This window comes from Lampetra fluviatilis, chromosome 6 (genome assembly GCF_964198595.1).
Source record: "Lampetra fluviatilis chromosome 6, kcLamFluv1.1, whole genome shotgun sequence".
NCBI lineage: Eukaryota > Metazoa > Chordata > Hyperoartia > Petromyzontiformes > Petromyzontidae > Lampetra > Lampetra fluviatilis.
This window is the reverse complement of record NC_136280.1, coordinates 8,674,120-8,700,591: the sequence shown is the minus strand read 5'-3', so window position 1 is coordinate 8,700,591 and position 26,472 is coordinate 8,674,120. Positions and strand designations below refer to the sequence as shown.

Genomic DNA, 26,472 nt, shown 5'->3' with positions numbered 1-26,472 from the left:
CCCAGTCCCCCCCACCCCACCCAGTCCCCCCCACCCCACCCAGTCCCCCCCACCCCACCCAGTCCCCCCCACCCCACCCAGTCCCCCCCACCCCACCCAGTCCCCCCCACCCCACCCAGTCCCCCCCACCCCACCCAGTCCCCCCCACCCCACCCAATATGGCGACCGTGTGAAGAGTCGGTTTGGTGACGTCACGTCCTTTCGCAATCTTTTTTTATTCACTTTATTTTTATTTTTCGATTTAAAGCTTTCGTGACTGCAGGGATTCATCTTCTTGGTTATTTCGGTAAAGTCACGTAGAAGGGAAATAATAAAAATAAAACATAATAAAATAATTCTCACGACGTTTCGGCCACAACGCAAGCAGCCGTCCTTAGGTCTGCTCGACAGAATTGTTCTCCACCGGACTACACAATCCGAAAAAATAATAAATCACGACGTTTCGGAGGCATTTATTATTTTATGATTTACTATTTATTTCTATTATTTTTTCAATTATATTACTTATTTTTTACCTACGTGACTTTACCGAAAAACCTGAGTATGAATCCTTGCAGCCACGAAAGCTTCAAATCTAGAAGCCACCGGTCTCCCTCACCCAACATGTCCGCGGCGGGGTTCAAAGCGGTGACGACGGCGGCGACTTCCGGCGCATCATCATCAACACCGGAAGTCGCCGCCGCATCGGCCTCGGGGCATTCAGAGAGCAATGGCGGCCCCCATGGTGGCGGCGCTGCGTGGCGCGTCCTTGCTCGGCAGACGCCTCCCGTGCCCCCCGTGGTCTCCCGCAGCAGCAGCCGCCTACGCCACAGAGACGCGAGGCAGCTTCTGGAGCAGGATGAACTTCCTGAGGAGGGACAAGGCGGCGGCGGCGGTGCCAGCGCAGGAGGAGCAGGAGCAGGAGGAGCGGCAGGCGATGGTGCTCATGCCTAGGCCCGAGCCGCGGAGTCGACGCTACGACCCGCCCGCTGACCTGGAGCAACGCGTGCGGCGAGCAGTGGGCGAGGTGTACGGCGAGGGCGACGGCGACACTGGCACTGGAGCTCGAGATTGGCGCCACGTTGCCGTGTGCGCCGACGCGAAAAAGTTCGAGCTGCTGGCGCGGTTGGCGGCCGATCTGGGCGGCCACCGGGTGCCCAACTCGCGGCTGCACGAGGTGTCCCACGCGGGCGACGTCCTCGCCTTCTACGGGGAGGCCGTGAGGGACGCCAGCCGCTTCGAGGACCTCGCCTCGATGCCACTGCCGCCCAATCTGAAGATCCGGTGGGAAGAGTCCCGAGCAGAATGAAGGAGGAGGAGGCGAGATGGTTGCCATCACCACCCCCCACAACTGAACTTCTCCTTCAGGGTTTGCCTGTTTTAGCGACCCCACCAATTATTCAGTTGTTTCTAATGTAAATTGTACGCTCTGCGCAATCCCGATGATTGCTAAAACGTGGGTTTTCAATTACGATATTGTGTGGAGGCTCTTTCCCTGTCTGATGGAGGTAGCGGCGATTCGAATTAAGATGACATCGTGTGTCTGCGTATTCTTCGTGAACCACGCTTGACGGCTTAATTTGTATTTAAACTGAAGTTTGTACATTATGAAAATACGCACCTTGGTGGGTCGCAAAAACAGATGAGTTTGGGAAACACTGCAAACGTTTAAATGAAGATTCTGATATCATAACCAATGCTTCTGATGCCACAACATCTTACCTGCCAAGTCACAGCTTTTACGCTGAACTTTTGACCTCCAAGGTCCGTGCATGGAGTCAAACATATTGTGGTCTCGGTATATAGGGGCAGCAATGGACACGCGACCTTAGTCTAATTCCACCTTCGTCTGGTTGTTGGTCTATTGAAACGGGATATTTCAATATTAAAGTCGTATCCAATTATATGGTTTGTTACACTGTTAACTCGAGTACCTCTTACACATGCCACACATGGTTGCATATATCCCTTTGGTCCCAAGCCACTCCCAACGCACTTGGTAACATTAAACTGGCTCGTGGAATACGTGGTCGGGATGGCTGGACTGGTCAGTCGTGTGGGCTGTTACCACGTACAGTATAGCTATTGTGTTGAGTGTGGATTCGTTTATTATACTGTATACCATTGTTGACATGAAAGAGGCCAATGTTGGGTTAAGTGGCTATACATTAGAGGTGGACAACCCAAGGCCCATGACTTAATTTGACTTTACCCGCAGCTACACGAGTCCTCCACCACTTAGAAATGTCCCCCACGCGATATTTATCTGTCACTGCTATGACCTTAGCCATACTAATGAGGTATTAAAAGGGAATTGTTTAAACCTGGCAACACTAAGTTTTCAGTGCGGTCACTTGGTGCACCTCTTGCGATGACGTGTGCAATGTTCGCAGTGTGCTCTCAGGAAGGAAAACGTTTCACACTCCTGGTGTGTACCCATTCCTCCATGCATAAGTTGCCGTTCACCCATTTACTAATTCAATTGGGATTGTTTATGCTTAATTTTAACAGTGAGAAACTCTTGAAAGAGTTTGGTTAATAAATAACAATTGGGCTTGCAAATATGTAATTTATTGCTCCCGATAATGCTCTGCCATACCACATATACCAACATTTTAAGTCGACGTTAAGTAATTTTACAGGTCTCAATAGTAAAAATTGAAACTTGCACCTTGCTGGGCTGGATAGACCACATTTTGGGAAGCTCGTCCAACAGTGTTGTTAAAGGTGGCGATGCCTTTGCGTGTCGCACACAAACGAAGAGGCTCGTATACACCTCCCGAGCCGTGAATATTCATGTTCAAAGACATGGAGATAAGTTAGTTCCCATTGATGAAATATGATTTAACCACCCAGAATACTTGGAGGTAAACTTTTAAGACCACTATTTGCATTTGGTTGATGTATGTATGTATGACTAGTGCATTTAACTTCTTGGTTCTTTCGGCAAAGTCACGTCGAAGGGAATGACGCTGTCTTTCCGACAGCCCTGTTCTTCACCTGAGGACGGCTGTTTGCGTTGTGGCCGAAACGTCGTGAGAATTGTATTTTATGATTTATTATTATTTCTCTTCTACGTGACTTTACCGAAAGAACCAAGACGATGAATCCCTGCAGTCACGAAAGCTTTAAATCGAAATTTAGTGCATTTAAATTGTGCTCTTCAGCATACGACCCAGCATTCCTGATGACATGTTAAGGTATACACATTAAAACAGTGGTTTTTCATGAGACTTAACTTCTGCATTGGTTGATCTTTTTTATTTTTATATTCTAAAAACACATGAAGAAAGCTGTTTATAAAACATACTTAACAAATCGATATTCATCTTATTAAAATAGATATGAATGACCCATGTTTCATTTCAATTACAAAACAAAAACTCTGCTTATAACCTCATGACAATGAAGAAAATAATGCATTGTCAAGAATACAAAAATCCTCTTCAACATCTCTTTGTGGACATAAGCCTAAACAGCAGGCATGTAATGATCCACAAACCAGTCCATGAATCGTGATACAATTCAAGAATTAAGTCTTCTGTTTATCCACCTCATCGGGATTCTCGAATTTTTTGCAATTTCCTTTTATTCGCTCCATTAGTCCAACTAACACTTGCAAATAATGTCGTCTTGTCAATACACTGCATGACTTCAGTCATGATTGTTTACTTCGCTTTGCCACGCTTATCAGTAGATTGGTCAAGTGGGGGCCATGACTCATTTAGATAGCATATGCCAATGACGTTAGACACGTTCAGGAATCAAACCGAGAGCAGACCCACTGCCAACAATCCAAACCGACTCGCATGGTAAATTAGTCAAATAATCCCAATGACCAACACGGCATGGAAAGGCGTTCATCTAGCAGTGGATTGACAAAGGGGGCTGTAAATAAATACCAGCATATAATCTGCACAAATGTAATCATTAGATGCAATATTAAGCGCAAACATATTGCGCAATTCAGAATACGTGACTCACTGCATCGTTACATGCCCCCTACTAAACAACTTCGTCCAATTTTAACGGCCGTGAACTGACAAGGGGCCGGGGATGGGGGTGGCAGTGCAAGGTGTAATGTCGGTTGTTCAGTCAATGTGCGACCGCTCCCTGAGCAGCGTCTTGATGACGCCGTGCCCCAATGCCGCCAAGAGCAGCAGCAGCATGAACCCCAGGGGGTCGAGCGACAGGAGCACGCGGGCCAGCGCGTACAACAGCAGCAGGCCCAGCGCGTTCCTGTAGCTTGCCAGGAAGCGCAAGCTCAGGCGGGGTGTATGCGCTGCCGCTGCCGCCATTATCACTGGCTCCCGGAATGAGGAGGAGGAAGAAGAGTTGCTCTCTGTTGATGAGAGCCTTGGCATGGACGCGACCCTGGGCGGACAGAGGTAGTATCGCGAGAGGCGGCCCAGGAAACCCGGCCGCCTGCACAGCGCCTGCATCTGGCTGTTGTACTGCAGAGGGAACACATTGGAACAATCATGGGGTAGGACAGGTGAATATGTTAGGTAGACTTGACAAAAGGCATGTAAAATCACTATCATACCATTTGCACTCAATTCAATTCTGAAATGCATGTCGATGTATGTATGAACTTATTTTGCACCGTACGTAGCCAACCATGCTAATCGGAGGTGCAGGGGAAGGACAACAATCTAGCCGCACACAGTGAGCGTAATGATGGATTCACCACCCACCCTGCCGCATAGATTCAATGATTGTCCCAAGTGAAGGAAAACATTAGGGAAGGTGAAATGGAAAGTGCGGGGTTGGTGACAGCATCGACACATGGGAGAGAGCAACAGCGCGGTCCGGCCCAGGACCAAGTAGAGGGGGATGAAGCAAGATCAACATAGCACACTCATTCCCTCCCGTTGCCCTCTGGTATTTGTGCTATGAGATGCTTTTTACATTATAGGCAAGATATGAATGTAAGTCGTTGCAGAAATTGGGGCCAACACTGGGGAAGGTGCAACAAAAGGCAGGGTGGGAAAAGGGATCTGGCTCGTTATTGCTCAATTCAAGCACCACCAATGTGAACACACCAGCCGCATCATATCGAAGTGTTTGAGTTATGGCTTACCCGGAGGTTGAGAGCGGATGTCAGACGATACAGCAACCGAACGAGCGTGGGGTTTTCGTAGCTTCTGATAGGCTGCAGTTCGGGGTCTCCCGAATATTGGATGTTGAAGCGACGCAGCCCATTCATCAGCTGCATGCACCGGTAACAATAAATATTACTACAAACAAGCACGTATTTAAAAAAATATATATTCATGACCTAACTTGTAGCCTAATTAGATGGAATGTATTTGCAGAGGAGTTCTGGATGTGGGCACCGTGAGCCGGGCCTGGTCATGCACACCTGCAGTGTCAGTGCTTCGGGAGGTAAAGGTCGGTGGATCACATAGAGGTTTGTTAAATTCCCAAATCTACTGGGCTGTGAGCTAGCCAGGAGATGGTCGTACAGCAAGTGAGTTGTGACCTCATCTGCGTGGACCTTGGAGTGCCGTTCCGTCATGCGGATGTTTTCTCCTGGAATTCCAGTTTCCAGATCGCAAACGCTTTTGTAAATGTAATTGACTAAACATCCCAATGTTGGAGATTCTGTGATGGTTTAACGGATAAATATTAAAACAATTTCTTGACGATTACAAACAACAAATGGAACGTTAGAGCACGTGGGGTGGAGTGGTAGTGTTGTGGTGAGTGCGATGAACCCAGCAACCGGAGTTTAATTCACCACCATGGCTAACCGACACTGACCAACACGGTGAAATACGGTGAAGAAACCACCACAACCGACACTGCATGTGGGCAGGCCTTCATCCAGCTGGGGACTGAACGAGAGCTCTCAACGACTTATTACATTGAGTGACTTGGGTGCGGTAACCTGGTAACGGCCGAGCGGTGTAAGCATCTGACCATCCTTCCCCGGTGCACAGTCTGGAAGCTCGCCGGTGCCAAAGTCTGGCGCACCGGGGCCCATCCACGAGTGTCGAGGAACCACGAGCGCGGCGTTTATCTGAAACAAGCAAAACAACGCGGCTCATTTGCGGCATGGGAACTCTCCCACGACCTGCCTTGGCTCCAACGGTGTCGCAAGGACGTTTTTTGCAATTAAGATTTGTAGTGTTTTTTTACTGCTTCTGTCAAGTGTTTTGAGATATGGTCGCACTTGGGCTGTACTTTATGACAGTGAGAAAGCCTGTGTGCTTGAGCCTCTTACTAAAAAGACCTTATATATTCTTTCTTGGTTCTTTCGGTAAAGTCATGTAGAAGGGAAATAAGAAAATAATATAAATATACAATTATAAAAATTCTCACGAAGTTTCGACTGCAACACAAGCAATCATCAGGAGTGAAATCCACAGCAAGAATTTTTTAAAATTTCTTGGTGTGAATTTCACACCTGATGATGATTGCTTATGTTGCAGTCGAAACGTGAGAATTTTTATTGTTTTATATTTTTATTATTTTCCTTCTACGTGACTTTACCGAAAGAACCAAGAATATGAATCCCTGCAGTAACGAAAGCTTTAAATCTAAATTTAAAAAGACCTTGTACAATGTGGGAACGATGCAACACAAAATTGGCCGCAACGCACTCGATCTCATCAGATCTTGTAAATTCAGCAGGTTTGAGCCTGGATAGTGCTTGTTTGGGGGTGACCACTATGTGCAAACATGCTCTCATAGGGCTTGCATTGCATGGCGGGCAGCAAGACGGCAATGTTGTACCGTGGTTCTGTGCTACCACAATTTTTGTCCTTGCTTTCACTCCATGCTGTGCCCTCACCCAGCAATGGACTGAAAAGACGGCTGTACATGTACTTGTAAGTTAATAATAAATTATCTTAAGATGCTTCCTTGTCTTTCAATGAAAAGTGCAAAAAATTACACCACACCCTGAATGTCTGCGAAAAGAACTCGATGGACTTCTGCAGGTGTTCTCCCAGCTTGCGCGTGTCCACCGCCTCGTAGTCGTCCCCGTTGGCGCTCGCCGACCCGTACCCCAAGTCCCACGTGAGGCCCAGCATGGAGAGGAAAGAGCGCCCGCCGCTCGGACCGTTGCTGCCACCGCCACCACCCGAAACGACCTCGCCTGCCCGATTGGGTGCCGTCATCGCCGCGGCCGCCTGCCTCTGGGCCTGCTGCAGTGCCTGCACCAGCTGCAGGACGGCGGTGCGGCCTTCCGAGCCGAACAGGGGCGTGTAGGTGCGCTCCTGGCCCTCGAGCGCGCACACGTGCAAGCGCACGCGAGCCGCGCCGTCACCGGGTAGCGCCTGGCGGGGGGCGTGCGCGCCGCCGCCCCCCCACCGCAGGGAGGAGGGCGGTGCTGGGGTCGGGGAAGAGCCCCGTGCCGCCGGCGACTGCTGCTGGCGCTGGGGAGAGATGTGCTCAGGCTCTTGCAGCAGCTGCTCGCCTGGTTAAAGGGGAGCGCACAGGGTGATGGAAATCAGAATGGCGATCGCTCGCGTGGGTGATGGGAATATACTATGCTGTAGGCAGCATACGCTCATGCTCCACACCAAAGCGCACGAACGAGCGTGGTGAAGCGAGGTTAAACAACCTCCAGGGCTCTTGTGCCATTGGGTGGCCCCCGGCAGTGGATTGACAAAAGGGACACTTACATATAAAACAATCGTACAAAGCAACCGAAACCGACGACCCTCAAGACTGTTACAAATGTACGGTCCAGATCGGAGCACGTCCAGCGTCCCTGTCGCTCCCGTAACACGTGCGACGGACCTTTCATGATGAGCGCGCACAGGTTGCACTGCGCGTACACCTTGGCGGCCCGGTACGCCATGAGTGTGTGCCGCGCCGAGCTGAGGTCGGAGCGCAAGGTGCGGCCCACAAACACCTGGAAGAGTCGCGTGTAGAAGAGCAGGTTCTCCTGCACGAACACCGCCCTGCCGTAACGACAAGCACGCGAGCACAGGACGCGTTACGTCAGGGGTCAGAAAAGACTGGGTTAATATCCATCGGGTGGAGCAGTGGCTTAGTGGTTCATGCAATGCGCTATTAAGTCGGTGACCTAATTTCGATTCCCGGCCATGGTTAACCTCTGGCGATTGAAAGCAGAGTTGGTCGTGACAATTCATCAAATCACAGACGTTGGCGGTGTGCATAATTACATGCCTAGATCATAGGGATCCATACAGATTAACTATCATGCATTCAAGTTATTACGCATTCACACGTAATAGGAGCTTAGATTTGATCTGTGCACCCTGCAACACTGAGGGAAGCGAAGACGGCTGAAGAATGGGCAGACGCCGTTTGAGCTAACGACCTGCTATTGGGCAGAGGATCAAAGAAGAAGACCCTGCACCGAGAACAAAAGCCATGGAACACTCGACCAAGGTCATGTGCAATTGCAGCTCACGCTTGCAGCCTCACCACTTGTCGGGGACGGTGGGGTCGTCCGACTCTCCGCCACCGTTCGGCCACTCCGTGTAGCGCCACGGCTGGATGTAGCTCAGCCACGTCTCCAGCACCTGAACGAAAGGGTGCACCATCGTTTGCTCACTTGCTGAAAAGCCACTGGCAGGTTAGACCACCCTGAGCATGGTTTCATGGCCGACGGATTGTGCCTTTGCTAATCAGGGCAGCCTTAGTATGGACGGTGCATAAAATAGATGTCGTCTGCTTGACGGTGGACGTTAACGATCCCATAATGTTATTGGCAAAAATGTATTAAAAAGATTACCCACAAATTCTATAATTGGATAAAACATGTAACAGCATCGCCCCCTACTGGCATATTATAGCCGACAAAAGTCATATTACACGCATATCCCGTTTAGCGGTACCCCGTACAGCGCCGATTCGCGGTTTGTTCTTAGGAAATAAAAATACTATATATAAAAACATTTATACAGTACATATGTAACCTATAATAAATAAACATAAGGATGAAAATCCGTACTTGAGTTAACTCTGTGTACATTCTCATCCAAATATTGTACATTAGGGCCGTTTACACTCTCTGCCCTCAGCTAATGAACAAGCACCATCACTCGAGTTGGCATGGCATTAGCTCTCCACCAATGAGCGCTTTCCTCTAAAACCGGGGGGAGTCAATAAGAGGTCTTTTTGGGTTAGATCGTGATCTAACCCAAAAAAAATCTCTATTATGGATATTGGTCAGGAAAGCCTAAGTGTTAAACTGGGGAGAGTTAAGTCACAGATCATGTTTATCTTTATTATTGTTCCAATAACCCACTGAACCCCAAATGTGTTGGTCTTAGGTGATAAATGATGATGTCGGGAACACATCTCCATAGGGCCTATGCTATAGTGACCCCGTTATAGCGCTAATTCACCTAGCACTCTCGTTTCCAGGCACACATCCCTCCGGCTAAACGGGGTATGCGTGTATTGCATGGCTACCTTGTCCTTAAAGCCTGGTTGTCCAACCCCGACAGCAGAAGGTAATTATTGTGCCATGTCTGCCTCTGCAGTCCACTAGGACCTTGGTCCACCATCTCTGCCATTGTAAGTGGCATTGTCATTTTCTATGAGTTGTATGACCCAGTTCACCGACTCATGGGGTGCACTGTTTGCACACCTTGGGGGGGGGTGCATCGGACACTCAATCACCCACGGGCTGCTGGCACATGGACACTTACCACTCGGAAGGAGTAATCGAGCGGCCAGTGGCTGAAACAATGCTGCAGGAACACGTAGAGCTTCTTCTGTACAAACCTTGGAATCACCACCCTGGACACACACAACAAAGCATTTCAGTTGGCCCATTGTGACACAGCCAACAACCTCATGTTTGACCACGCATTGAGGGGGACCGATTTGTGTACGTACTTGCTTTACTTTAAATTAGATTTTTCATGAATTATGTCACGAAAAAAAAGAACCCGTTCAGAAATTATCGGAAATTTTCGCAGAGCAGTGCAACCCCGGGTAAAAAAAAAACACCCCCAAAAGCAGATATCACGGAAGTGCTCCAGATATGATTTCGAGTGACGTGTTTTTTAAACCTTCATTATACACGGGCTGTACGGTGATGTCAAGTGCAATATTTTGCTGTCTTTTCTTGGATTTTCTGTTTGCACATAGTTACTTTAAGATGTTTTCTTGTTCTTGTTCATGTTCATGTTTTTTTGTTTGTTGCGGTTGCACCCGATTCAAGAGCCGAATGGCTCACAGGGCGATACCTAATCAATGAACTTGAACTTCACCTGCAAAGCATGATTGAACCCTATGTTCACATTCATGCCTTTCGCCGTTCACAAATCATTCTTCGAGGTTGCACATATTCACGACGCTCACCGTTTGAAGTTGTCGAGCGGGCTCGTAGGTTGCGAGTGGTATGGGGACGAGGGGGAGGCGGGCGGCGGGTCGCGCGCACTGCTGCTGAAGTAATGCAGGTGCTTGACGAGCAGGCGGACCACCCGCACGTGCTCCTCCGTCGGCACAAACTGTTCCTGCGAGACGTCGTGCGGGCGCGAGCACACGCACGCGCGCGTTGTGCACACGGACCCACCAAGCAGCAGCCAAGCAGCCCACAATGCATCCAACAGCCGCCAAACGCAGGAAACGACCCCCCCCACCCGCCCTCCCCCCCAAAAAAGTAAATCAGGTTGCGGGAAAGAACAAAGCAGAAAGCCAAGGCTTAACACAGATGGCAGGCAAGCTTCGCTATCCCCTGTGTGCTTAAGGCTGCATAGCAAGCTGCCGAATTTATAGGATGCATATAAATGCAGCAAGCTCAAACGTTATGGTGTCGTTCACAGTTGCCATCATTTTAATCAGTTCACGATCTCATCCCATGCATAATGATCAAATTCACCCAGAATGTGTCCGATCTCATCTTATCAGATTTCGAAGCTAAGTATTGTTGGGCCTGGATAGTGTTTGGATGCGCGATTGCCATTCATGATCAAGAGCAAAGCGCACTACATAAAACTATAAAAGCTGTACAATACTCCCTAGAGTATGCTCCCCACTTTCGGCGTGAAGAATGGTCAAATGACCCCTATAACCCAAGCGTGGGGAGGCCCTCATCCAGCAGAGGCTGTACAAGTGCGTGTGTGCACATGCTTGTTAAGTGATGGATGGCAGCGGCATGTGGTTAATGAGAGCATGACGTTTAATTGGTGGAAATCTCACACGCAAAAAATGGATGCTGAACACGGGCCGTGCCCCCATGCAGATGTGGAAAGGGGTTGATGATTCCATGGCCATCAAAGAGGACAGAAATCCAAGACAGACTGAAAGCAGGTGAAAGGATCCCAAGACTTTTTGAAAGGGGGGGCAAGGGAGGTAAGAGCTGAGATGGTTGTTAAAAATAAAACAAACATATGTTCAAATTATATCTACTCTGTCTTGCGTTGGCTGTGGGCATTAACGACAGCTTCAAGAGCAGAATGGATTACACCAAAGTAAGAGCCATAGCATTAGTTATTGATATTTGGGTGGCTCGTTGATCTTGGCTTGAACCCAAGTGTGTCATTAAAGTCATTAAAGAAAGCGGGACACACTCTCTATAAGATCAAGCCGCTGCGTGCCAATGCCTACAACAAAAGGCTTCACCTGAAAACAGAGGACAATTTGGACTGAAATGTGAAATAGGGTTTCTGCAGCCAACACAGAACATGCATGCAGAAGATCGGACAGACTCTGCATAATCACGGTAAATGTAAATGACTCAGAAACATATAATTGCTTCTGCGGTATGGTATGCAACGGGATGCCATACCGCATACCCAGCCAAAATAAATTTAGCCAAACGCTAACCTCCGCTCCTGCAAACAAGCACTGCTGCCAAGATGCCTTTGCTGCGTGCGTGCCACTTCAAGGTGCATGCTTTCTAAGGAGGTAACGGAGCCACCACGGGTCCTGGCGGGCAACACACGGTCCACGTTTCCCACTACCACCAAATGAACCGGTGCACGGTGCCTGTGAATCGACGTTACACGATAAGCATCAAATTTGCTCCCCCATAATTTCATGAACTGTTATTATTTGACGAAAAAAAATATTTTTTGTTCGTACAGTCACGTTGTCTTACTCGCTCCTTCGATGCACGTAATTTGCGAGCGTCGGATTAAATTTTAAAACAGATGACTCGTCACGTGCCGATTGACGAGAGGAAAAACAAGAAAAATGGCCTGGCACGATAAGTGGAAACGCGCCGTGTGTCTGGCCCGCAAGGTCCTGCGGCCTGCCCCTCTCCGCTCTCAATCATTTACTTCCTGCAGGAGTAGGCCGCAGTAGGCGGGCGGGAGAGGGCTACCGAGCGGCACACCCTGGGCACACAGGCGCCACTGCATCACCTCCATCTGACACAGGCACAGCGCACGTGGCAGGCGATCACAAGGAGGAAACAGGCGACGGTGGGGGGGGGGGATGCGGGAAGAGGGAGAAACAATGAGCGCAGTCGAGGGCGGATTTAACCCACAGCTCGGGCGCATCTCAAGAGAGAGAGACAGTGGTGGCTGTCAAAGCTGGGCCCGGGTTATGCTTTTCGTCACGTACTATCAAGCTCTTTGCACCATGTAAAGCGATGGCGAAAAAGCTATATCTTCTTGGTTCTTTCGGTAAAGTCACGTAGAAGGGAAATAATAAAATAATAAAAATAAAACATAATAAAATAATTCTCACGACGTTTCGGCTACAACGCAAGCAGCCGTCCTCAGGTGAAGAATGAAAGACCACCAAGCTTCACCTGAGGACGGCTGCTTGAGTTGTAGCCGAAACGTCGTGAGAATTATTTTATGTTTCATTTTTATTATTTTATTATTTCCCTTCTACGTGACTTTACCAAAAGAACCAAGAAGATGAATCCCTGCAGTCACGAAAGCTTCAAATCGAAAAAGCTATACTTGCGTGTCGCGGCTGCCACTGAAGCGAGTTTATACGTCAACATTGTATACAGTACGTGGATGTCATGCACCCTTCTTTACAAGACTATTGATGCTTCTTCCTTAGGATGATGAAATTGTATGATCCATCATAAACTTGCCACACTTCCCCACAGCCCCAATTTCATACTATTTAACCGCTTTAAGCAATAATCTCTTTGATAATTATTTAAGCAATATCTCCAATGGACGATTGCTTTAAATCAGCACTCGACTGCACCAACACAAACAACACCAAATGGACACAGGACAAAAGCAACAGGTGGCACACTGAAACCACTGCATGGACACCAGCACGCCACTTCCATTCGACAGCAAGAAGTTTGAGATCACACGGTCGTTCATTTTTGCGAGCCGACAAGAGCTGGCATGCTTCACCACATGCGATGCATGTATTTTGAGGGCTGAAGATGAAGTTTTTCTTTTCCGCATGGTGCAACAAAAAGTGTGCCACCTTGCAATGCGACCTCAGTTTACTCCGGTAATTGTTTTCAGACGAAAATAGTTTTTGGTTCACAGTGAAATCAACGATTGAACGAATGTAGTTCTAAGACGTTTAAGTTCTGTTACTCTTAGTATTACTTGGTTTCATCTTCTTGGTTCTTTCGGTAAAGTCACGTAGAATGGAAATAATAAAATTAAATAAATAAAGCATAAGAAATTATGTTGTATTTTAAAGATTTAATTTTTATTATTTTATTATTTTCATTCTACGTGACTTTACCGAAAGAACCCAAGAAGATGAATCCCTGCAGTCACGAAAGCTTTAAATCGAAATTACTTGGTTTATTAAAATACTGGCATTGTGTGTTAGATTTATGTTCATAAGAGTATGATCCATGTAGGCTCACAGAAAAATGGTAAGCGCTATGTTTTCCCCTGTAGTGAAATATCAAAGACACTTTCCGATCACAAAATGGTTCGCATATACTGAGATTTTCTCCAAAAACGCAACAATAACCGTGTCATGTTAAAGCAATGAAAAAAAAGACACGTACAACAATTACTGCCTGTAAAACATGCAGGTGGATGACTTTCTGGCATGCGCCAATGGAAGGCAGATGGGGTATTAGTTATGGTTTTAGTGCACAAGACTGTTAAATGTAAGTAGATGAGGTCTCTACTAATATGTGCATTCATACAATGCGATGACATGGTTTCAGAGGGGAGAGTGGCTTTACTGCCATGCAGCAAAGGCATTAACCACAACTCTATTCAGTCAGTCAGATATCCCGCTTGGAATTCACAATGTGCCAATGTTAGGCGTGGCTGATGGACCACGTGAATGGGCAAGCTTCAAAAGAAGTTGTGCAATTAGATGCTTCACTCAAACATTAGAGAAGGCCTCTACCATCAGAGTTATGACTGTGGCTTTTGGACGACTTGCAAACTCTGCCTTTATTATCACTACAGGTGATTCACCATCCCACCCACCCCCATTTGATGACCTGTCGGGATTAGATTAATTGGATAAAATATTACGATTTAGAGTCGTGATTATATCGAATAATAGATATATTTGTTATTATATTTTGGTTCATATAGATGTAGAGATCACATGACCCAATTCAGAACCTTCACAAATCGAGAAAAAAACGTGGATATTGCACACAATATTTGATGCACATGTCACTCGCTGAAGCATCGAAATTAATCAATGAAAAAAATGAATTGTTAAAACTCTAATTATCACCCGTTTAACACTTTGTCGATGACGCCATCCATGACGCCATCGGCCACAACTAACAAGGCATTCTGGGAAAAACACCAGCTGTCTCGGGATGGGTCGGGGTTTGGCCGATCAAACAGAGAGAAGTGACATTCTCACGAATCGCCTTGTACCTCGCGTCTCATTAGCCAGGCAGCGGTGGCGTTGCAGCGATGCATTGCAAGCTGAAATCATTAGGACACCACACCAAGCGCGCATTGGCAGTAGCAGGGAAATAAGTTACATGCAGAAGAGGCAGTTATCAGCAGCTTTGGGATGTATGAAGCAGGATTTTGTTCGGGTGTGGAATTGTTGTTAATCGCAGTCATACTGGGGGCCAAATGCATTGTCATTACGAAAAATCCTGTTTGCTAACTGCACGTTACGTAATAGTCCAAACGGTCACTCAAACATTTTGTTTCATATAATTAAAATGATCATTGTTTAAGCAAGCAGGCATTTGCCTATTATTTCTCACTTGAAATTAATCTTCATGGACATCACTGCACATGACTCCTTTTAGAAGAAAATGAGGTGAGGAAATTTCGTTATATTCAAATTGTATGATTATTAAAAAAATACAAAACTAGGCAAATTTAAATTCAAGTCACATGGCTGCTAGACATCGTACATTTAATGATACACTGGTCCCAAATACAACCACCGAGACAAAAAAAAATGCTTTGTGGCCAAGTGGCCATGGCTGTTTTCTGCCATATAATTGCCTTGATTGCCATGGATATCATGGACCAATTTAAGTTGTCATACACAACCGGAGCAGCCAACTGAATCAGTGAAACTCCACTTAAATCACTGGAGAATTTAAATTTGCATCAGTCTGCGAACTTCGTAGTGAAGACATGCAAAATGTTGCCCCTACACTGGAAGAGACCAAATAAAGCCAAATGAGCGTTGGGCATCCGATTCATAATTGCTTCACTACACTGTGACGAAGTATTCACGTCCCCGTGTGCATGGGAAGAGGGGGAGGAAAAAGTGGGCCACCCAAGTAATTTAGTGAAGCCATGATGCACGCTTTGCTGCATCCTTGACCCCGTGACCAACCTTATCCTATTATCACCATCCCCTTAAATTCCTTCGCCTGCCCCACTGCCCCTTTCCCCCCCCCCACCCCTCATTGGGAACATACAATTCACGTCATTATGGCCCGTGTGGGAATGCGACGAGGATGCAATCTGCTGTGCGCGCCGAGCGGAATGGCATGTCGACGGGCAAAACATTTACCCGAGCCTGTGGGGACTGCATTTTCTGGAATACCTCTGGGGAGTAATGGTGCAACCAAAGCTCCACAAACACCTGTGGAGGAAAAACGACAGCGGTTTCAGCGGAGTCCTAATGAACGAGTCAACAACATTTTGGCTGGCCATCGAACAAAGACGGTCGCTGCTTCGCGCACGTTCAGATGCGCTTCTGCGGCTGTCTGGAACGCTCTTCCTTCCAATATTAGGAAGCCCCTCGAGCTAGATGAAAACTCACTTCTTTAGAACTACTTTTTTGTGTTCAGTTTGTTGTCCTTCCGCTGCAACCGATTAGTACGGTTGGCTACGTACGGTGCGAAAGAAGTTCGACGTACATGCATGCATACAACAGCTCGTCTCCCGTGAACAGCGATGGGAGCTTTTTGGGTTGGTTGTCTACAACACGACTCTGCACATTATACACGCAGTAAGTAGCGGGATGCTGCCATCGAATAACGGGGAGCACAATTACATTGCAATTCAGAGGTCGTCAGTTCGATTCGATCTACCGTTTCCGGCAGATTAAACAATTGGCGAGTTTGTGAAATGTTCCCGTCTCTGTCCGCGCAGCAGTACAAATAGGTACACCCACAGCAAGCTGATCTGCAGATCGCACGTGGTCGGGGAAAATTATGGCTACTCCCACCTCTTTCAAGACGTCTGGAGAGCTTTTAAGAAGAGGTACCATCTGGAGGGAATCTCTTGACCACTCCCTATAGTTGAAGGCCATTCCACTAGCAGTGGCATGAGCAAGTAATCACAGGGGGATGCCACGTTACACGGAAGGCATGATTGGAGGATCCCATCCAATGGTCAAAATCGTGCCGTTTGCTTTTCATTAATCACATTCTTGCGTGTCAAACTACTATTGTTTCCAGCCTCATTGGGAGCGTTTGAATTGGTTTACCTGCAAGAGCGTCTCAGAGTGCCAGATCTGGTGTGCGGCCGGGTCTGGTGTCACGGGCGACTGGTGCTGGATGGGTCTCTTCAAGAGGGCGGACAGAGGGCTGGAGTATGGAGACTGCAGGCAGCTCACTGGCCTGAAGAGAAATACCATAATCACTGTATTGATTATGTCATATAGGGTGACATAGCAACATGTGTTGTTAAGTTTTGATATCCAGCCAAGCGCTTTGGGAGAGGGGCGAATTTCAGAGACACTTATGGGGAATGAGCACGTTAAATCATTGTTAGCAAGACGACACTGACACGACTTGCAAGGCATCGGGTCGCAAATGATGTGAAAAAACTAATTTTACATTATAGATTTCATTGTGGAGTCATTGGCGATCAGGCTGAGACTGTGAACTCGCTGCACTTGACAATCTGGTTTAAGCACAGGCAGCTGAAAGTCAGATGAAAACACAGAATCTCAGCGTTGCTCGCTCAGTGCTCTGATCTTAGCCCCATGACAGCCACCCAGCCACCTCTCATGGGGGCAAGTTGCACAAATTTGCCGTCAACAGTCAAAATTGCAAAATCATCATAATAGTCAGCATCAGAATATGTATTTATCCGATGAGCTATAATGCTCGTTTCCACACATGTCCAGTAGGGTCAGGTCAGAATGTTACAACACACAATACAAAACACACAGGGTGTCGTGTTTAAGGTGACTATTCTGGAGTTTTGTAAAGTTGGGATTATTTATAGATCAAGGCAATGGTGTGAAATACACAACGCTGAATGCATCACCAGTATCCTGGCATGGAAGAAAACATGTATTTGATTACGTCTGTCACTGTACTATTAAGAGCATTTCTCCCTTTTTAAGAATGGTGGACAAATGATTTATTTCTATCCAAATTACAGCGCTAATTGGCTAACATACTATGCCCAAATAAAAAAGCGGCTTCATCATTAAACTAATGATTACCCGTTTCTTTAGAGTATTTAAAACGCACGTCCAAAATCACAGACCTGCCCGTACGCCAGTTATTGTCGCTACCGCAAAGGGACATTACCATTTAAAACAAACTGCAAAGCAGAGGTCGCAACTGGGTACCCGATACCCGTACCCTACCCGATACCCGGCTACCCGTACCCGGCCGGCTACGGGTAGCCGTTTGGGACCCTGGTGCGGCCGGGTACGGGTAGGCCGTGAGTCACTGGTGAGTCACCGTTTGTCACTCATTTCGGGTACGGGTAAGGAATCAAAACCCGTTTGCGACCTCTTCTGCAAAGCTCTCAAAACAATAAAGTCACCTGTGGTTAGGCGGGGAGGGGGCCTTGGTTAGAGTGTGTGTTGGAGACGCAGGTGCGTTTCCCATAGTCGGCAGGAAGTACTTCAGATAGTCTTCCACCAAAGCCGTGTACAGGTTGTTGGGACCGGCCGCGTACTGGGGGCTCAGGGACGTCTGTGAATTACAGGAGGAAAGCTTTCAGCCTGCGAGCCAGGGCAAGCGGTGGCATCAGTTGTGGTTGACTGACACCAGAGGTCGCAACCGGGTACCCGATACCCGTACCCTACCCGATACCCGGCTATCCGTACCCGGCCGGGTACCCGTTTGCGACCCTGGTGCGGCCGGGTACGGGTAGACCGTGAGTCACTGGTGAGTAACCGTTTGTCACTCATTTCCCAACGTCTTGTCTCTTCTCACAATTCAAGTTCCTAGAATCAACCCACCCGCGCCTGCAACATGGCTTCATCCCAGAGGTCGCAATCAGGTACCCGATACCCGTACCCTACCTGTACCCGGCCGGGTACGAGTAGGGTACGGGTACGGTTGGGTACGGGTACCCGTTTGCGACCCTGGTGAGGCCGGGTACGGGTAAGGAATCAAAACCCGTTTGCGACCTCTGACCGACACCACCCATCGCAATGGCTGCTCGCAGGTCACGGGAAGGTACTCCCGTATGGATGCGGTAAGCAAGGTAACGAGGCACCCGTGGCTAATAAGGCATGAAATGATTCAGTCTTACTCTCACGATACATTGACAAAATTATGCGTGTAAGAATAAGAATTTGCACGTGATTTACATCACCGGCCGGCTACTACGTGTTACATTTATCACAATGTTAAAATAATTGATTCTTGAAATTAAATCACAAGCCTGAATTGTGACGTTTCATAAAATCGTTGGGGTGGGGCAAACTGATGCAGGGGTCTTTATCTCATTGTGGATTTACAAATGTCTGTAAACTATAATGCATTAACAATCTATGTTTAAGGAATGATCCAAAAATTCAACGTTTCACTAACATGCACGAGTTATGACTTAAGCCTTCTCACTTGAGGGTTACAAAGGCACCACACCACTAACTCAACACATAGTGGTAGTGAATGATCTGGTCGTACTTAGATTAATATAAACATAGTAGTAATTAGACAGGCACTCTTCATACTCTTCATACACCAGTACCTGCCTAACAACGAGGCAGGTACTAGTGTACAATGCTGCTAATGCATACATTTATAAATCAAGCTTAACACGTAGGCTTTCACGACCAATATTATCAATAATAAAGGTGTTTTGGGTTAGATCCCGTAAATATAAATGTGGCACAAGGTACCAGTTCCAGGATTCTGTAATAAGTGATGTTAACTTGAATTTGTGAAAAATAATCGATGTACCAAGGAACCTGTTAGTCTCACCTTTGGTAGAACGAGGTAGTTGGCGAAGCTGAATAAATAATACTCAAAGGCATCTGAAGGTGGCAGCAATTAAGGTGGAAGTAGCTTACCAACACAAGTGAGCTGGCTAGACATATGAACATTCATGACAATTGGCTTGACCATTGTCATCTATAAAACACTGCCGCTGGAATGTATGATGGGTTGTTTACATGTCTTTCCCTTCAAGTAATCTCTCCCACCTTGCCGAATGGTCTCTCGTATTTAGACCTTTCGTGACAGTGGGAAGACCACGATCCCTTTATTACAGTCAAAATGTTTCATGAATTCAAATATAGGGTGGTGTGCCGCAACTTGTTGTCAGGTGGATACACCTTGAATTACATTTGCAACGATTAATTTGAAGAAAACATTTAATCAGTGGCAAATAAATTGCAACTGGTGTCACATTGGTTAAGTAGAACGTGACTTTTATACCACCTCCCACATTGTAAACACAATCAGGAAGAGGATGTTGCAATGGATAGGGCATCTTTCCAGAGCAGAAGAGGCATGTTAATGAGCCGGGCATTGGAGTGGCACCCAGATGGTTGGGATGCTGAATACAGTGGGTCAGGAGGCCGGGTTGTTGACTTTGCAACAGCTGCACAAAATAATCTTTAGTGAGGTGGGGTGACATCAACAAAATTGTTATGATGACCTCTTCCACATTCTAGATGCAAACATAATTAATGACACTTAGAAGTGCGCTTTTCCAATTATTGTTGATCAATTTGTTAAATGCCCTAGACACATTTATATTTACGCGATCTAACCCAAAAAACTCTATTAAGGAATGCAGTGTGTGTGCATATCGGCACTGTCCTTCTCAATATTTTACTGTCTTTTCTTGGATTTTCTGTTTGCACTTAGTCACATATTCACTTTAAGATGTTTTCTTGTTCATGTTTTTGTTTTTTGTTTGTTGCGGTTGCACCCGATTCAAGAGCCAAATGGCTCACAGGGCTATACCTAATAAATGAACTTTGAACTCTGCGAAAGGATACTCAGGGAGAGAGACAGCACAAGCCCACCGCCCACTAGTTTGTTGACATAGAGGGGCGACTCTGTGGGAAGGAGGCCCTCCTGAAGGGCGCCTCGCGCCGGAGCCTGCGGTGCAGACAAAACGCAAGCAATCTTAGGTCACATACGTATATCTTATCATCAATCATGCAACACCGAAGCTAAGTAATGCGGTATGATTCATCTACCTGTCAGGAGACCTGGTCCCCAATAATTACACCTTCCCATTCACCTATTACCTCCCGCATAACCTCAAGGTTCCTGAGCGATGTGTAATATCCCCTCTACGTTAGAATTCCGTTTCCTTTATTTGGATTGACGTTTCATCTTGTCTCAGGAATAAAAATTCTAAACACTCAAAGCCTCCTCCCCCTGCCTACATTGCATGGCAACAAAGTAAAAACTCAGGATGAAAATGGGAACACATTGCTGGGCTTATGTTTTTATCTTTTTGGTTCTTTCGGCAAAGTCACATAGAATTGAAATAATAAAATAATAAAAATAAAACATAATAAAATAATTCTCACGACGTTTCGGCCAGAACGCAAGTAGCCGTCCTCAGGTGGAGAACAGGTCTGTCGAGGAGACAGAGTCTGAATGACAAGCCCCAGGCTTGGAGCGACTATTTAAGCTGGGATGGAGGGGCGAAAAGCGCCTTGACAAAATAATTTGCATATCAATAGGAATTTAGCATATTTATTATTTCAATTCTACTTGACTTTACCGAAAGAACCAAGAAGATGAATCCCTGCAGTCACGAAAGCTTTAAATCGAAATGGGCTTATGTTGTTAAGATCTTTATTAGTTGCACACGTATATGTTGTTCTCCGCTTTTGTTGATGGATTAAATTCATTAAAAAAAATATATCACTTACCGGCAGCTTGGACACTTGGTAGGAGAACTTGGCATCGTCCACCTGCAGTTTGTACACCAGCCTCATCATGGCACCACTGCACAGAGGAATGCAAAAGTACCACATTCACTCGGTGAATACGTGCCTGCTTAATGGTGTTCAAACACCAAATAAATACTTTTTTAAAGGCATGAAGTCTGCATTAACCACACACACTTGTGGCAAAATATGCAAACAAACGTGCTCTAATAATATATGCATTCTTGATTTGAAGCTTTCGTGACTGCAGGAATCCATACTCTTTGGTTCTTTCGATAAAGTCACGTAGGTAGAAAATAAAATAAATCACGACGTTTCTGGCGAAACACAAGCGTCCGTCATCTGATGATCCGTCATCTGATGACGGACGCTTGTGTTGCGCCCGAAAAGTCGCGATGTATTTTATGATGGATGCATTGTCTTTGAAACTGGCCTACACCAGAGACAGCCTTCTTCTTAATGGTCTTGTCTCACCAGTGTTAGACCAGTACAAAAACAATGGAAGTATCAGAACACTTATAGCGCGGGTCGATCAGTTATATCTATGGAAAGGGTAAACCCTATTCTTGTTTTTCATCATTTTGGATAATGGTATTTGCATAATGATAATTATTCATTCACAGTATCTATTCAGCGCGATAGCCAACAAGACTTGCGTGAAAAAGGAAGAATTTTCTGCTATATTTCACCAGGGACACATATGCACTCTTACTGGAAAAAATAACACACGTGAAATTGTGTATGTTGGGCTACATCTGCCAGCATGCTACACTGAAGAACGCCAAAAATGTCAGCCTACTTCGCATATTTTAAATTGCACGGAGTGGTAACGTGCTTTGTGCGAGCATCTGCTGATGAACATGTGTGTTGTGTAAGATGTGTTTGTCGTTATTGTTGCTTTTGTTATATGGATACAGTACCAGGGGGAAAGGAAGTCATTGACGGCTGCATAATCCGTAGGACTCTCTTTATTTTTTATGTAGAGGAGGTTCCATCCTGGTTCGCCATCAGCTCCAAAAATGGAGGCCACCAGCCACTCGAATATTCCTTGAAGATCCTGCAAACAGACATGCCCAGTTGGTGTTTAGGGAGCCACAGTACAATCATAGGTCATATCTAAAATATTCACAACACTACAACATTCACACGACTCTCGGATGAGGACAAAATGGGATACTTTCACAGAACCTCCAGGCAATAATGAGAAAGCTGCCATTGTTAACCCGTCAACTCGAGTTTGATTCCCAGTTATGGCTAAAAGCAGTGCCGTGTAAATATCTTCACTCCCCACTGCTAGTTGAATGACTTCTGAAAGCCGTTACCATCGTTCACGGCCTCGCGATGCAAAAAATAATTTCAATGCACCGTCTTCATGGTGGACGTGTTTTGTTGAGGCAGGTGAGAGTCAGATAAAAATTCCAAGCAGGGCCTACCGATTCTCCAGCTAATCAGATCAAATTACACATGCAGGGATAATACAGTGGTATTGTTGGTGTGGCAGATTGCAAACCTTGCTGGTGTATTCGTCAATGGTCCTGGTGAGGTCTGCACAGCAGTAAAAAAGAGGCTTGTTGACCTGTTCTGCCTTCAGTTGAGCCTGCACGAGCACACACGAGGGGCTTTGTGAAAACTCTAGAATGTTTTTTCTCTCGTTAACGAAGATTCAAATTAGTCGAAGAGCCTGGCACACTTAACCAATGTGTTTACCTCCAAAGAGCCGTTTTTTGGGTTGAATTCTCCATAATCATGAGTTTTTGAAAGTAATTACCTAAAGTTTTTGAAAAATATGCCTTATTTATGGAATGTTACAGTTTTTGCATACAAACGAAACTGAATGCACCATGATCATCCCAGCGTCGATGAGTACATGGTATTTTATGCACATTTCTCCCTTATCAAGAGAGTTGGACAAATTATTTATATCCGAATTACTATTCAAATTTGTTAACGTAACTATTCTCAAAAGCCACTTAATAACTGTACCGATAATTACCCACATCTTTTATTAAATTGTCTTGACATGTAGTCCAATCTTCTTGGTTCTTTTTTATTATGTTTAATTTTTATTATTTTATTATTTCCCTTCTACGTGACTTTACCGAAAGAACCAAGAAGATGAATCCCTGCAGTCACGAAAGCTTTAAATCGAAATGTAGTCCAATATTGTCACAAATGCCCAACTTTGATCAAGTACTCTATGCAAAGCCTGCACATACCAGTGTACTACATACACTGTATCGGTGTACTGCACAAATGATCTGTATCAGTATATTGTACCGAGTATATTTTACTGATAAACAATCGCCCAGTCCAGTGACCAGGAGCAAAGACTGAAGGCCAGACTGTGCATACTGTGAGGACAGGTCTTGGAGGTGACACGTATCTACTGTGCAGCAGCTGCACCGTCCGATCGGGGGGTAGAAAGTCTTGGCGACGAGGTGTGTGGTGGCATCCACAGCTTTGGCCACCATTAACATCGTGATCTTGGTACTGTTGACCAAATACCAAATGTATTGGATGACTCGTGTAGCGGTGTACTTTCAATGCCAATGGGCATGAGAATAGGTTTTCCCCCTTTTTTCTGGCAATAAAACAGGTGTTGAGATGTTAAAACACCAAACTGAAACCCTTTACAAGGAATCGTGTCTGCATTAACCACAATACTTGTGGTCAGAATGCAAACAAAAAACATGCTCTGATAATATATGCATTGTCTTTGAAACTGATTGGTCCACACCAGAGACAGCTTTCTTTTGAGCCTTGTCTCAAACGGTTTTTTGTTTGCATTCTGACCACAAGTATTGTGGTTAATGCAGACATGATTCCTTGTAAAAGGTTTCAGTTTGGTATTTTAACAACTTAACACGTGTTTTGTTGCCAGAAAAAATGGGAAAAACCTATTCTCATATTTTGGTACTGGCAAAGGAGGTCCCATATAATGTAAATGCCTATGGGCATTTTACAGCAAGAACGGTAAACACAACATTAGTGCTGCATCCACAATGGCCAGAGCACCACATTTACCGTACACGTGCATGTTTCCCACAATGCCAATGCAATGTGTACACCACAATACAGCACTCGCCACCACGTGACTCTCATTCAATCGTAATTACCCTTCAGGTGTAGCTTAACCAAGCTCACAGGGCCAGACTGTGCACAGGATATTAAACGAACACATACTAAATTTCGATTTAAAGCTTTCGTGACTGCAGGGATTCATCTTCTTGGTTCTTTCGGTAAAGTCACGTAGAAGGGAAATAATAAAATAATAAAAATAAAACAATAAAATAAGTGAGAATTTTATTCAAAGAATAAAAATTAATTTATTATGTTTTATTTGTATTTATTTTTAATAAGTAAGAATGAAATTTTATTATGTTAAATTTTTATTATTTCCCTTCTACGTGACTTTACCGAAAGAACCAAGAAGATGAACATATCCTAAGTCAACAGCCACTGTAAAACAGTGGCTCCAACATCACACGTCAAAAAAAATCACAGCCCAGGACCCCCAACAGTGGTCAAGTAAATGCACGTGCACGTGTCACAGGCCTCTCATCAATCCACTGCTGGATGAGAACACCCAGACCCTAACGTGGTCACGACAAAGATCCACCGTCTACAAAACCATTGACAGGACTGTTGGGGCATATTGCATGCGATCATGCCGCCAATATGAAGGCCGGTATGGCACACGCGGGGGGGTGGGTGGCCAACACCACGCCCGGTCGTCTTTGTATCTCCCCAGTGCTGCTATTTACACACCGCACCAGATACTCGTTTAAGGCCGAGTCGACCTAGGGGATGGTCCGTGACCGGTTCAAATATCAGCCAAATGTTGTAAATACACGACCAACACACACACACCGCTTGTACCCCTACGGGCTTGCCAAAAGAGTTTGATGGTTCAATAATGAGAAGTTACTCTCAGGCGCAGCGCCACTATTAAGCGTTGTAAGTGATGTTTTTACAAACATTTAGCAGATTATAAATTAGTACAGGGCCCCGAATGACGTCACTGCAATGTGCTTTGGGCCCAATACACACGCGGCCTCGGATAGAACTCCACAGTTTCACGATTTCCATATCCCTCAACTGTCATCACCATCATCATCACCACCACCACGTTATCAGTGATCACTGCCATTGTGATGATTAACAACAAAGTTATCGCCACGCGAACAATACGTATTAGCGCGATGAACTGCGCGACTCCTACCCACCCACCCGAGTTGGAATCCAGGCCAGGGCCCAAGTGTGGTGAAGTGTGGTGAAGTATGGAGTAGTGTGGTGTAGTGTGAAGTATGGTGAAGTGTGGTGAGGTGTGGTGAGTTGTAGTGTGGTGAGGGGTGGTGAGGTGAAGTGTGGTGCGGTGTGGTGAAGTGTGGTGAGGGGTGGTGTGGTGAAGTGTGGTGAGGGGTGGTGAGGTGAAGTGTGGTGCGGTGTGGTGAAGTGTGGTGAGGTGTAGTGTGGTGAAGTGGTGAAGTGTTGTGAAGTATGGTGAAGTGTGAAGTATGGTCAAACAACACACGTGATGGGGGGGGGGGGGTGAAGAGGCAGGCGCCCCACTCATCCAGCAGCGGACTGACAAGTGATTGAACATCAACATCATCATCAACAACATCAACAACATCATCATCGCTACCGCTACAACAACAGCCTTTCCCCGCCTCGACTTCACCGACAACGACGAGCCGAGCAGTAGGCCGCAACGCAGCGGAGCCCGCCACGAGCGGCAAATCCCACAACCACCACCACAACAACCACCACAACAACAACCACCACAACCACCACCACCGCCGTACGTAGATGACCGTGAAACCGAGAGCGAGCGAGGACGCCCCGGGTTGGCAGGCGAGGAGACACCGCCGTACACCCACCAGCAGACTCGTGTAGTAAGCGGGAACCTGTGGGCCGAAAGCCATCGCTGCTGAGGTGTGGAGAAGGGTGGTTGTTGTAGTGGTTGTGGTGGTTGTTGTTGTGGTCCTTCGTTGCTGCTGCTGCGGCTGTCGTCTGCCCGCTTGCTGCCTTTGGCTCTCTCGACTTTTCGCGGGCTCAGCGACGGCGGCCGCTGCACGACGCCGCCGGTGGCCGCGGCAGTGC

General features: G+C 46.4%; 2 protein-coding genes across 3 annotated transcripts; one reads left to right on the top strand and one right to left on the bottom strand.

Moving 5' to 3' along the window:
• The first annotated feature begins 588 nt into the window (after window positions 1-588).
• Window positions 589-3,022, top strand: MRPL50 (mitochondrial ribosomal protein L50). Its single transcript, XM_078857678.1, is given in 2 exon segments — window positions 589-693; window positions 695-3,022. Coding segments are annotated over 2 exon segments (684 nt in total). The 5' UTR covers window positions 589-603; the 3' UTR covers window positions 1,289-3,022.
• A 348-nt stretch (window positions 3,023-3,370) lies between these two features.
• On the bottom strand, window positions 3,371-26,472 carry SMPD4 (sphingomyelin phosphodiesterase 4). 2 transcript variants are annotated; one of them, XM_078857676.1, is made up of 18 exons: window positions 26,250-26,472; window positions 22,877-22,963; window positions 22,287-22,423; window positions 21,349-21,424; window positions 20,458-20,560; window positions 19,433-19,485; window positions 18,042-18,193; window positions 16,744-16,876; window positions 15,823-15,894; window positions 12,198-12,287; window positions 10,276-10,430; window positions 9,618-9,708; window positions 8,386-8,483; window positions 7,732-7,895; window positions 6,888-7,405; window positions 5,873-6,004; window positions 5,063-5,191; window positions 3,371-4,433 (listed from the first exon to the last, which is right to left on the bottom strand). In XM_078857676.1, exons 1-18 carry the CDS (start codon window positions 26,292-26,294, stop codon window positions 4,071-4,073), a joined length of 2,598 nt encoding a protein of 865 aa, XP_078713802.1. In that variant the 5' UTR covers window positions 26,295-26,472; the 3' UTR covers window positions 3,371-4,070. The 2 variants fall into 2 exon arrangements, with proteins under 2 accessions (XP_078713802.1, XP_078713803.1); XM_078857677.1 differs by lacking the exon at window positions 12,198-12,287 and having other exon boundaries at window positions 3,372-4,433.